The sequence below is a fragment of the Dipodomys spectabilis genome, unplaced genomic scaffold (assembly GCF_019054845.1).
Source record: "Dipodomys spectabilis isolate Male_0828 unplaced genomic scaffold, ASM1905484v1 ptg000018l, whole genome shotgun sequence".
Classification (NCBI taxonomy): domain Eukaryota; kingdom Metazoa; phylum Chordata; class Mammalia; order Rodentia; family Heteromyidae; genus Dipodomys; species Dipodomys spectabilis.
The window spans coordinates 9678827-9691736 of record NW_024870695.1 but is presented as its reverse complement, the minus strand read 5'-3'; the positions used below and the strand labels follow the sequence as shown (position 1 = coordinate 9691736).

The 12910-nt window shown below is 50.0% G+C and overlaps 1 protein-coding gene across 1 annotated transcript; it reads left to right on the top strand.

The window, feature by feature from the left end:
• Positions 1-1484: 1484 nt before the first annotated feature.
• C1ql1 (complement C1q like 1) lies at positions 1485-8709 on the top strand. The gene is made up of 2 exons (XM_042673899.1): positions 1485-2203; positions 7520-8709. Exons 1-2 carry the CDS (start codon positions 1607-1609, stop codon positions 7697-7699), a joined length of 777 nt encoding a protein of 258 aa, XP_042529833.1. The 5' UTR covers positions 1485-1606; the 3' UTR covers positions 7700-8709.
• The last annotated feature ends 4201 nt before the right edge of the window (positions 8710-12910 follow it).

Genomic DNA, 12910 nt, shown 5'->3' with positions numbered 1-12910 from the left:
CTCTTACCCGGCCCTAGTGCTTGTAAGATACTCTCCAAATACTGTCAAGTGCTCCCACATCGCTGTCCCTGTGTGCCATTCTATGGGCGAGGGTGAACAAGCTCAGCCTTGGATAGGGAGGGCCAGAGAATCATATGGACGATGAAGGGTCAGCAGGGCGAGATCATGAGCTGGGAAGGGATGTCTAGAGAAAAGAGCCTGGAAGTTTGTTTGTGGCTTTGGTTCCTCCCTGGTGGGCTGGGTTTAAAGGAGGGTGAAGGAAGTGCAGTGGCCAAGCACTGGGCCTCAAACAATGTGACAAATGTTTTGATGGAAGCAGACACATTTCAGTTTATGCAACCTAAACACTTTACTGCACTCGAAGAAGACAGCCTCTTCATACGATCTGATGGGGAGAGAAATTGGGGAGTCTATGGGAGGCTGAAGGGCTAGGGAGATTAGCTGCTGGAAAACATGACCACTGCCAAGGATATACTTAAACTGATCAACATCGAAAAATAACGTGGGATCCTCTACCTTTTCAGGATCCACATTTTTCCCTTGTCTTAGACAAGGGAAGAGGCAAGCAAAGAGGCCCCCAGGTAAAAACAGCCTGTCAGGTAACTGGATGAGGAAAGCAGAGGCGAGGGAGGGGTTGACTATCCTGGAAAATGGTGAGTCTCTGAACAGTCAGAACCAGACAAAAGGGGAAGTCAAGGCAGCTGCTTTGGGAACTCGAGATCCCTCTGGACAACCTTGAAAGCAAATGATCTAGTTGGGTGAGCAGCGAGACTTGAGTGTTGAAGGGCCTTTCTCAATTGTTCCTTTGCCTTCTCTTTATTTCCTTCATCCCTTTCTAGTCCTGCCCTCAATCTCTTCGTTCCCAGCAGATAAGGGGCATTACTCCTCGCAACTACTGTCCCCTGCGGGTTGTGGTCCTTTGCCCTTCCAGTTCTGTCTTCCTTGCAATGACCCTCGAGGCCTCGCCTCTCCCTACCCCAATCTTGCGCTTTCTAGCTCTGCTTGTGGCCCTCTCTTCCGTCGCTATGCCTACCTATACTCTAGGATCCGCTCCTGTTCATCGGACTTTAGCCCCCTTTTCATTTCCAAGTACCAGCGCATCTATTTCCCTGTCTCCCCTGGTCCTTAGTGGCGCCCACCCGCGTCTCAGAAGCCCCGCCTCCTTTCTACCCCTCCCGCCTGGATGCGCCCGCGGCCCAATTAGGCGTCGGCCCCGCCCATAGCCACGCCCCTCTCGCTCTCGGAGCCGCGCGGAACCCTTGGGGCGGGGCCCAGCGAAGGGGGCGGTGGCCGGAGCGCGGGGAGGCGGGAGGAACAAGGCGCGAGGCGGGAGGCGGCGGCCGCCTCACACTGTCCGGCCGCGCAGCGGGAGGGAGGCGCGAGGCGGGAGTCGCCGGCTGGGCTCCGCAGCGCAGTCAGCGCAGCGCGGCGCCTGGGTCCCGGCCCCATGCCCGCAGCCCCGCCGGACCGCCCTTGAGCGCGGGCACTCCGCCCGCGCCCCCCGCCCGCCGGCACCATTGCCCCGACGGCGCGGCCGGGTGGCCCGGCTCTCCCCAGGCTCCGCGCGGGCCGGAAGACACTGCTAGCAGCTGCCGCGGGCGTGGTGATGCTGTTGGTGCTGGTGGTGCTTATCCCCGTGCTGGTGAGCTCGGGTGGTCCGGACGGCCACTATGAGATGCTGGGCACCTGCCGCATGGTGTGTGACCCCTACCCCGCGCGGGGCCCCGGCGCCGGCGCGCGGCCCGACGGCGGCGACGCCCTAAGCGAGCAGAGCGGCGCGCCCCCGCCTTCCACGCTGGTGCAGGGCCCCCAGGGGAAGCCGGGCCGTACAGGCAAGCCGGGTCCCCCCGGGCCTCCCGGGGACCCGGGTCCTCCGGGTCCCGTGGGACCGCCCGGGGAGAAGGGTGAGCCAGGAAAGCCAGGTCCTCCCGGGCTGCCGGGCAGCGGGGGCAGCGGCGCCATCAGCACGGCCACCTACACCACGGTGCCACGCGTGGCCTTCTACGCTGGCCTCAAGAACCCTCACGAGGGTTACGAGGTGCTCAAGTTTGACGATGTGGTCACCAACCTAGGCAACAACTACGACGCGGCCAGCGGCAAGTTTACGTGCAACATTCCCGGCACCTACTTTTTCACCTACCACGTCCTCATGCGCGGCGGCGACGGCACCAGTATGTGGGCAGACCTCTGCAAGAACGGCCAGGTGGGCCAGGACGGGGGATGGGGCTGGCCTGGGGGCAGGGCACCTAGGGAGCCTGGGGCAAATGCGTACCCGATGGGAGTCGACGGGCCCTCCAGGCAGGCGTAGATGGAAGCTCCAAAGTGGTCTCCTTAAGCATCAGCGATCATTGGGCACCGTAACTCCTTGGTTTCAGGGTGCTAGCTCTAAGGCAGATACTGATGGGCACCGCGGGACGGAAATGGGGGAGATTATAACCTAACCAAGCCAGAGCACAGGGCTCTCGGGCGCGCGATCTGGCTCTGGGCAAGCAGATTTTGGCCATACCAGCTGAGAGCTCAGATTCAAGCTGACGCCAACGGGCGATTTAGGGAAGAACAAAGCTCTAGGGTACCGGGTAGGGAGAAGCAGACTCTACGCCCGCCCGAGGGCGCTTAGACGCGTGGGGTGCGCACAGGCGGAGAAGGCGGATGGCAGGAAATGTTTTGGGCACAAAGGCAGAGAGGGAGTCGGGCGCGCAGAAACCTTAGCTGCAGTAAATCGCCTGCCCAGGAGAAGGGACTTTTGGGCTGATCTGACATTCTGCATAATCCGAGAATGCAACCCCGCTTCCCACTGTGCCAGAGCTACCTAGCCCAAGAAGGCAGCCTCCGGGGAAAAGTTTTTCCTCCAGAGGCGGGGCGGAGAGATGGAAACTCTTCCAGGTCCAAGTCCTCCTTGAGCCTACTATGTGGTGATCCTGACTGTTCCCTAGATTGCGCCAGGATTCTGATCCTGGGACTGCCTATGCACAGCGCTCTCCTCAGAACCACCCAGTTGGGGACCAACAAAGACCCAACCCTGTTCCAGAGTGACAAACCTACCTAGGTCTCTGGCTACTCTACCTTCCTTCCTAGTGCTCCCAGATCTTGGTAGCTTGGGAGCGCCAGGGGGCGTGGTCATCGTGAGCTTTCTCTTAGAAGAGGGATGTCAGGTCAGACTAAATCTGGGCTAGTGAGAGGTAGTGCCATTGAGACCAAAGACATTGGAACCCCTCCCACCATCAGCACTAACCTGAGAGTCTGCTTACTTTGGGGTCTGTTAAGCTTGGAGAAGGGGATAGGAATACATAGAAAACCTGTGGGTGGAATCTGTCCCTTTTTCTCTTTCTTCTACCCTGTAGGTTTCTCCCGCACCCTCTCAATTCTGTCTCTCCTTTCTGCTCATGTCTATCTCCTTCCTGTGTCTGACAATCCTGTATGTCTCTCACTGGCTTTCTAATGTCTCTCCTCTGGTCTAACCCCCCCCCCCTTCTGTTTGTTAATGATTGTGTCTCTTTTTCACTTGTATCAGGCTTCCTGGTATCTCTGTTCTTTGTCCTTGCTTCCTGATCAAATGGGAGATTCCAGTATCCAGCAAGTACTCATTCTGCAGACAGCCCCATGTTTCCCCTTATTAATCACCAATAAGGGATGCAGCAATGTCACCTTCATTCATGGAATTTCTTTCTTGCCCCAAAGTTTGAGCTGGCTAAAACCTGAGGTTTTAGGACCTGAGGGTTTGTCTGGATAGGGAAGCAATCAATAGGCCATCATTAGGCCCTAGACCTTGTACTACCTCGGGGAGAAAAACAGCCTGAGAGATGAAGCAAGAGGAGGCCTCATAGATGGCATGTTTGGGGTGATGCCACTTTAGTTACTAGGAGGTAAAATTGTTCCCAGAGCCCCTTCTTTGCCCTGTAGTAGAAGCTGTGCAGGAGAAGCAGCATCTGATGAAGGGGACTCACAAGACGAAAGACCACAGGCTACTAGAAAAAGATGGATTTGGCTAGTATTTACAAAGCTTTGTTTTTTCCCTTGGTGGTCCTGGGGTTTAAACTCAGGAATTCAGGCTTCCTAGGCAGGCACTACTGCTGCGCCAAGCCTCCAATGAGACATGTTACTCAGGACCACTCTCTCCAAACAAAAACCCAACAGCAACAATGGGACGTACAGTCTTATCTCTCACATCCCTTTGTGACTTCTAGGTGCCCATGGGCTCATTTGACTCTACCAGTCATTCCACATTAGTTTGGAGCCCTACTAAGAACCAGGTTTGAGGCTTAGTCCTATTTGCCCAGTAGGACTTCAAGGCCTACGTAGGTAGGAACAGCACTAGTATAATAACACACCTCAATGAGTAAAGGTAGGCTGAGAGCCCAAGTCGTTACTCTTATCCCCAAGATAGGTAGGCTGGAAGAGTGGTTCAACATGTGTAGACCAACCTGACAGTGGGGAAAGGATGATGGTGAAGCTGGCCCATAGGTGAGGAACCACAGCTTGGGAGAAAAATAGTCAAGTGTAGGGAGAATATAAATGGCTCAGAGGTGAAAGAGAACATTTCAGTAAGTGAAGAAAACAATGACAGGGCTGGGCAATGGGTGGGAATGGAAAAGGGGAGTTTGCATCTCCCATGTCTTTCAGATCAGGGCATACCATGGGCTTTGTGTGCCTGGCTTCCTCTCTGCACAGAGGATTCCAGAAGTTCTTTGGGAAGGCAGTCAAATCTGGTTTTTTCTTGGGGCAAGACCATTTGGAGAGGGAAGTTGCCATCTTCATGCCTAGTGCTGAGATTCCTTGTCTGAGGTTCACTGACCATTCTCCCTGGGATTAGCTTTGTGTCAATACCCCTCAATCTGCTGGCCCCAATCACTGGTCATTAGGACATGAGGAGCCTGAGGAAAGGGGTTTAGGTTGGGCAGTGTTATGGGCAAACTGAGCTGTCCAAAGCCACCTCCATATTTCAAGGAGTCAGAGTGTATACAAAATTGATAAACTGGGCTGGGGTAGATACCAGAGCTTGTGGCCAAAGTGTTGCTTGGCAAAGGGGGAAGGGATCTGGGGAAGCCCTTGTCCAAATCGGCAAGGGCTTGGACAACAGGGGCTAATTAAGGTATAAATTGACCTAACTGGCAATCACCTGCTTACCTGGTGTCAGGATTCTAGCCTCTACTGACTTCTATCTTTCAGAGCACAGTGCTTGGCCAATTTATGAAAACACAAGTGTCCATCAGGGACCAGGCTGGCTGCCTGTGGGAGTTATACCTATGTATTCAAACCTACAGCCTCAATTTGGGACAAGGACACATTCTTCCCCCAACTCCTCTGGTCAGACCACTGCCTCAGTTTCCCCTCCTGGCAACTGGAGATATTTTGACAGTGCTGCCCTGGCCTCTCTCTCTCCCACCCCTCATCCCTTTACCCCCCACTCCCCGTGATGATCACAGACCCGCTTTCCTGCTTCCATGGCAACCTCAATTCTCCCACCTTCCCTTAGGCTCCCAGGAAGAACCAGACGCCTCATTCACTTCCAGTCTTGGGCAGAGAATTGGGACCCCTGGGTTCTGTTCCTGGATCCCCTACTGTCTGAGGATGGAAGGGCATAAATTCTCCCTGCCTCCATGGATAATTAGGATAATTACAGCAACAATCATGGTGATGAATAAATAATAAACAAGCATAACAGTTCTGATGCCTGTCACATCACCAGGAGATTCCTGATGACAGATGACTATATTCTAATGGATTTTGGCTATTGAGCACACTGTTTTAATGAGTTAAGGCTAAATTAATCTGGGTAATAAAAATAATTGTTATTAGTAGTAATTTATTAGCAAAGATAATGAAATGCATGTATTATAATAAATACTACCAGGATTAGGGCCCAGGGAACAATACAGAAGTTGGCTGCTTGCTTTCAGCTCTTTACTAAGTAGCTCAAAGACACAGCAAGATTGAAATTTTACTTTTCTTTGCCATCCAAATGGTTTTGTAATGGTGAAAGTTGTGAGATAAGTTCTGGTCCATCTTTCTAGACAAAGAACCTGACCTTGACAAGGACTCTTCCCTCATTTTGTTCCCTCCCATCTTTAGCTGGACTAGGAATTTTCCAGCTAATAGAACCAAATACTCCATCCAAGATTTAAGGAGGTGTTGAGGGGAGACCAAGGGCTGGAAGGATTTGGGATTTTGGGGGGGAGGATTACAAATACGTTGAGTCCTGTTCCTTGTGGCATTACTGCTGAGTCAGTATCTTTGGCCCAGATGATCTACAGTTCTGCCTCCAGAGTTACAGAGAGAATAGGCTCTTCCCCTAATTTGGCTTGGTTCAGTGGACACCTCAATCCTAGGATAGGCAGCAGGATGGAGAACTGCCTTCAGAAAAAGGAGCAGGTTAGAAATGTGTAAAGGGGAAGCCTGGCTGAGAACTTTATTCTGGGCAATCTCCCTCACCACAAGCCATGATCCAGGAGATGGCTCTACTCCTCTTCTCTATCCAGGATATATCCTGGGCAGGTCCCAGATTCTTTATTTTATTTTATTTTATTTTATTTTGTCGGTTGTGGGGCCTCAACTCTGGGCCTGGGCGCTGTCCCTCAGCTCTTCAGCTCAAGGCTAGCACTCTACCACTTGAGCCACATTGCCACTTCCGGCTTTTTCTGCTTATGTGGTGCTAAGGAATCGAACCCACGGCCTCATGCTTGCAAGGCAAGCACTCTACCACTGAGCCACTTTCCCAGCCCCATAGGTCCCAGATACTAAGGCTGAGGCATCACATTGCCTTAGCTGTTTGAGAGGAATGTCCATAGGTAATTCAGCCACCACCACATATCCTTAACATCTTGTGATAGAGCTGCTAAAAGTGACAATAGGCACCAAGCTATTGTCAACTACTCAGGAGGCTGAGATCTGAGGATCATGGTTCAAAGCCAGCCCGGGCAGGAAAGTCCATGAGACGCTTATCTCCAATAAACCACCAGAAAACCAGAAGTGGAGTTGTGGCTTAAGAAGTAGAGCACTAGCCTTGAGCTAGTGCAAACAGTCCTGGTTCTGGGATGGTAGCTTACTAGAAGCCTAGTATTGGACCAGCTGCTTGACCTGTGGAGCTAAGATGCGTCCTTTTGTTTATCCACAGATAGAAGCAGAGGTGGGTGTGGCTTAAATATAAGGCATCATTATTATTAAAGCAGAGAGGAAGGCAAGCTGAGGAGAGAGGGAAGGACGTCCAGGCTGGGCCATCAGAGGAGGTATCGAGGTTCTCATAAGGCCAGATGGGAAGACCCACTATAGTTGAGGAAGATCTATCTAGATTCCAAATTCAGACCCAGATGAACCTTGCCCTAGGATCTAAGGCTTCTCTATTTGTTTCCCAAACATGTTGTGTATATTAGGAGGGGTTGGGATAAGAATGTCATGGAAAAGCAGGCTGAGCTTCCAGAAGGGACTGAAGCTTCCTGCCATGTGGTCACCTTACCTCCCTCGCCTCTCATCTCCTATCCTTCACTGCCCCACTACCCATTCCTGCCCCAACCCCACCCGGCAGGTGCGGGCCAGCGCCATTGCCCAGGACGCAGACCAGAACTACGACTACGCCAGCAACAGCGTGATCCTGCACCTGGATGCAGGTGATGAGGTTTTCATCAAGCTCGATGGAGGCAAAGCACATGGCGGCAACAGCAACAAATACAGCACTTTCTCCGGCTTCATCATCTACTCTGATTGAGCCCTGCCCATCGCTCTCCATCCTCTGTTCTTCATCCACCAGGAACCCTTCCCAGGAGAGGCAGACACTAACCCATCCCTTACCCACTCCTGGCTGCCTGACCCTGGCCACCAGCCCTACCTGGCTGAGAAGCCCCCAGCTACCCTACTACCACCTAGGCTATAGCTAGGCATTTCCACTACAAACCCACTGGCAGTAGATGTCCTGATACCTTGGAGGCAGGATGACTGCAGGGCCGCAGCCTGCCCTATATGTTTATACAATAGGACCATTTATTGCCCACCCTAGCCTGCTAACAAGCACTAGCATAGGGGTGGCAGGGTGTGTATGTGTGGATGTTGTTTCCTGCACTGAGATAAGCTGCCCTTCCTGGGGGTAGATGGGAGGTGGTAGCTTCCCAGCACTGGAAAAACTCTGGCCAACTGGGCTCCATCTGATCAAAGTTATAATTAAAAAAAAAAAAAATTTCCATTCTGCAGGGGTTTCAGTATGTACCCTGAGGAGGAATACAAGAGGGCACCATGATCCATGCCCTCTAGATTGGTAAAGAAGTCTGTTGTAAGCTTCTGGAGACAACCAGATGCCAGAGTCAGAGCTACTCTAGGAGAGAGGATAAAAGACCTGCTACCCACTACAGCCCACGTGGGCTAGAATTGAAGCAGCTCAGTTACATCATCTTCCATGATGGAAAAATTCCATTTTTGCATTGCTGAAAGTGGCACCAGCATTCTCAAAGCACAGGCAGTCCTTAAACTAGAGACCTAGGGCCTCTTCCCTGTGATACTGTGTGTGGTCCTGGACAAGTCACTCCTCTCAGACTAGTGTTGAGTTAATGATGGCCATGTTAGAAGGAGCAAGCTTTACACTAAAGACTAGTGACCATGATCCAAGCAACTCACCTGGGGCCTCAGTTTTCTCATCAATAAAACATAGATAAGGAGAACTACCTTGCTTGAGGATTCAAGAGGTATTCTGTATGTGCTCAATAAACATAACTCTTATTATTTATACATCACTCTAATGTTTGAAAAATGCTTTCAAGTATGCCATCTTAGGTTTCCCCAAAACATCCTGGAGGTTGGATGGGTATATTTGCTGTCAGGAAGGTTAATGTGACATAGTTGCTAAGTCTTATGGCTGCATTTGAATCCAAGACACATTGTCTTGCCAAGGCCAAGTCTTTCTTCTAACTTGGGGGGGGCATGACATGCATACAGGACTTTCTTAAATAATTACAGCTAATTCTTAGCTGACACTCACTGTGCTAAACACCTTGTAAACACTTTATGAATATTTTCTCATGGATTTGTGAGGAGTAAGGAGTGGATCCATGGGAGATGAGCTCATGCCTTTTAACATAGAAGCTGTTATTTTTTTTCCATTCTATTTATTTTCATATTTGAGATGAGGCCTTGCTATCTTGCCCAGGCTGGTCACAAAGCCCCCTGTTTTGGCCTCCCAAGTAGTTGGAACTACAGGTGAACTTCACCATTCCTATTTATGCATTTTATTTCATTTTAGGGGGGGCGGGGGATCAAACCCAAGGTCTTATTGTGCTAGGCAAATGCTTTACCACAGAGCTACATCTTCACCTTGCTTTATCCATTTTAGATGAGGAAACTGAGGCTCAGAAAGGTTACATAACTTGCCAAGATCACATAGATAGGAACAAACAAATGCCAATATTTGAACCAAAGACCCAGTATATCATATTTCATAAAGAGCTAGGATTTCCAAAGCAGAATTGAGGCTGGCATTGGGGCAGCCCAGCCCTGCAGAGGCTTGGTGTATTTATAAGCATCTGCCCTGGGCAGCAGCCCTGGAGTGAGACTTTTGGAGACTCCAAGGATTTACATTGAGGGAAGGTCCCATCTGGCTCCCTAGTCTGGCTCAGCTGGAGAGGCAGGGAGGAGGGGCAGCCTCTCTCCTGGCCAGATCCCATGTATGGACCCTTGTCATGGCTGACAGACCTGAATGACTTCCTTTATTCTTCCTTCTCTCCCCTAGTTTCCCCCAACTACCAGCTGTGGCCATTTAATAAAATTAGCTTAATGCTTGTTCCTTCCCTGTGGGGTCTGGAGATTGAAATCTGCGGGTCCCCACAAACCCAATAAAACCCCTGGCAGGTCTGGCTGGAACTAAAGTCTCCAAGGGAAGAGTGATTAGATTAGAAAGTACTCCTCCTGCCCCCCCACCCCCCAGTGCTGCCCACTGCTCCCTGTGATTCTTTAATAGCCACATTGGCCTGGAATTACCCAGCTGCCACACCTGGGGGGCTTCTACTCTCATCCCAGAGGCCACAGGGACTGGCCCAAGACCTCTGTTATAATAAAAAGCATGTTAATCGTTTCTACAGTGAGTACCTCACTATCTGGCTTACTTGCTTTTCTTTTTGGTGACTTGACAATCGTGTCATTTTGGGAGATGGGATTGAAATCTCCATTTTTTGCAGATGAGGAAATGAGAGTTTGAAGAAAATTCATAACTTGTTCCATGGTTATGGAGTAAGTTTATATGACAGTTGGGACTGGATTGAAGGTACTTTCACTTTCTTCTTTAAAAAAAAAAAATCTTTTTGGGGGCAGGGAGGGGTGGAGGTGGGTCAGTCACAGGGCTTGAACTCAGGGCCTGGGTGCTGTCCTAAGTTTCTTTTGCTCCAGGCCACTGTTATACTACTTTGAGCCACACCTCTACTTCCAGTTTGGGGCTGGTTAATTGGAGATAAGAATCTCATAGATTTCCTTGCCCTGGTTGGCTTTGAAGTATGATTCTCAGATCTCAGCCTCCTGAGTAGTAGGATTATAGGCATGAGCTACCAGCACCCGCCTAAAAATTATCTTTAAGTAGTTGTATTAAGGAACTGCCCTTCAACAAAGTAGTTTATGACAGTTTATGAATACAATGCATCTTGATCAATATCATATCCCCTCCTTCCCCTCCACCCCTCTGTGAAACTAGGGTTTGAACTCAGGGCCTAGAGCTTGCTAGGCACTTGAGCCATGACTCCAACCCAATCAAGGACTTCCTCTGTTTTTTGGGTTTTTTTTTGGTGCCAGTTCCAGAGCTTGAATTTAGTGCCTAGGCACTGTCCCTGAGCTTCTTCAGCTCAAGGTTAGCACTCTACCACTTGAGCCACAACACTACTTCTAGCCTTTTCTGGGTAGTTTATTAGAGATAAGAGTCTCTTGGACTTTCCTGTGGTAGCTGCCTTGGAACCATGATCCTCAGATCTCAGGCTCCTCAGTAGATAGGATTACAGGCGTGATCCACCAGAATCCAGCTTTTTTTCTGCCTTTTCAAGTCTACGAGTGTTCTATACAGCCAGATGTTAGCTGCTTGTCACTTAGGTAACATCCTAGCTACAGTGGAATCTACAGTGCTTCTCCCATGAAACAGCTGTTCCCTAAGAGCAAAGTCTGTTTTTTTACCCTCAGACTTGGGGACACCCTGAGGGTAAAGGCTGTGTTTCCATCATCAGATTAGGAAGGCAAGTTGTGTGTCTCCATCAGACTAGGGGACCTTAAAGACAAAGACCATTTTTCTCATTAGATTGTCAGCCCCTTGAGGGTTGAGAGGTACATCTCCACTGCAACCAAGGTTATTCGAGTTCCTTGGAACAGAGACTGCCTCCCAGAAAGTGACTCTGATGGACACACTAGCCTAATTTTCTTTCTAGTTCTTTCCAGGATGAAGGGACCATGTGTACCCTTGGGCTGGGCTTTCCCTAAAGGGAAGACCGTCTCCTCAAACTTAGGGCTTTCCAAGAGCAGAGGATGTGTTTCCATCCCCCTGCCTCTAACCTCCTCAATCAGTAGTTTTTCAGGGGACAGAGTTGGGTGGGTGGTGGAAAGGAAGGTGGACAAGCGGCATGGTGGGTCCATACTGGAAGAAGGAAGCAAGAAGCCTCCCTAAGCTGCTTCCCCTTCAGAGAGATGTGTGATTAATTAGTGAGTAATGTCCTGCCAGGAGGGGAGTGTGACACAGGTGCCCCTGGAGCTCACCCACACAGAATAGTAGGCCATTTTGTGTCCAGGTGGCTGCCAGCCCAAGGGCCCAATGTCACCCCAGTTTCTGGGATTATAGGAACCAGAGGGGCAGTGGGGCTCACCACTGGGGGTTGCCCTAATTGGATGACTTTGTAGGAAAGCCAGGCAGGTGTGCTCTGCTCTCTACCTCAGCTTCCTACAAACACATCTGCCATGGCAAGGTCCAGGGGTTAATTGGCTCCTGCCTCACTCCTGGTAACCGATATTTCATTTACTGCTCAGAGGGGGAGAAGTCCAGACAATCAATCCTGGACAAGTATCCAGGAGGCAGCAAAACTGTTCTCGGAGGAGTTCTGAGCCCCAGAGGAGGAGATAAAAGGCAAAGACCTAGAGATAGTGGTCATGTTCAAGGCAGCTCTGGAGCCTCACCAGAGTTCTGCTGACCCTCACAACAGTCCCAACAACCCTAAGAATTAAGAGAAAATTTCAGGGGTACAGAGTCTTCTACCCCAACTAACTATGATGTTTCCCTATGCCCTGGTTCCTTTGCACTTATTTGTGTGCCCCCTCCCTCAGATAAAACTGTGGTAGGTTAGATGCTGTTAATAAGGTTATTTTCACACATGAAGAAGGTATATTTGAGAAGCGGAATTGGAGGTGTGAGCTCCTCACTCCCAGGTAACAAACTTAAAATCCTACAAATGAGGTGATAATAAAGTGGAAGTGAAAAGTCTACATATGTTTGGAACAGGAAGGGAATAGAAGGTTATTGAGAAGTGGCAGCCGGAGGCTAATGGGGTCAGAGGATTGTTCATTAATACCCATTCTTTTATTATTTTCAAATAGTTGTACAGAGGGATTTCAATTTAACATGTCCATTTAAATATATAATTCATTTTGATCATTGTCACTTCTTCCATCATTCGCCCCACCTATCCCATCTTCATTCATCTCATTTCTTAGTTCCATTTTCACATATGCACATTGAATATTATGACTGTATTTGCCCATTCTTCCTCTCTCAATTCATCTGCCCCCCCCCACCCTTACTTATTCCTCATTCCCCTCACACAAGACATGTTTCAACTTCCTGATACTCATTTTGTTAAGCTGTTCATTGTTCAAAGGGGTTACGCTATGGAAACACATTCCTGCATATTCCATACTTGAGTTTGTTTGAGCATGTGACATGGGGGTTTCAAAAGCCCATTCCCCTTGTACAGCC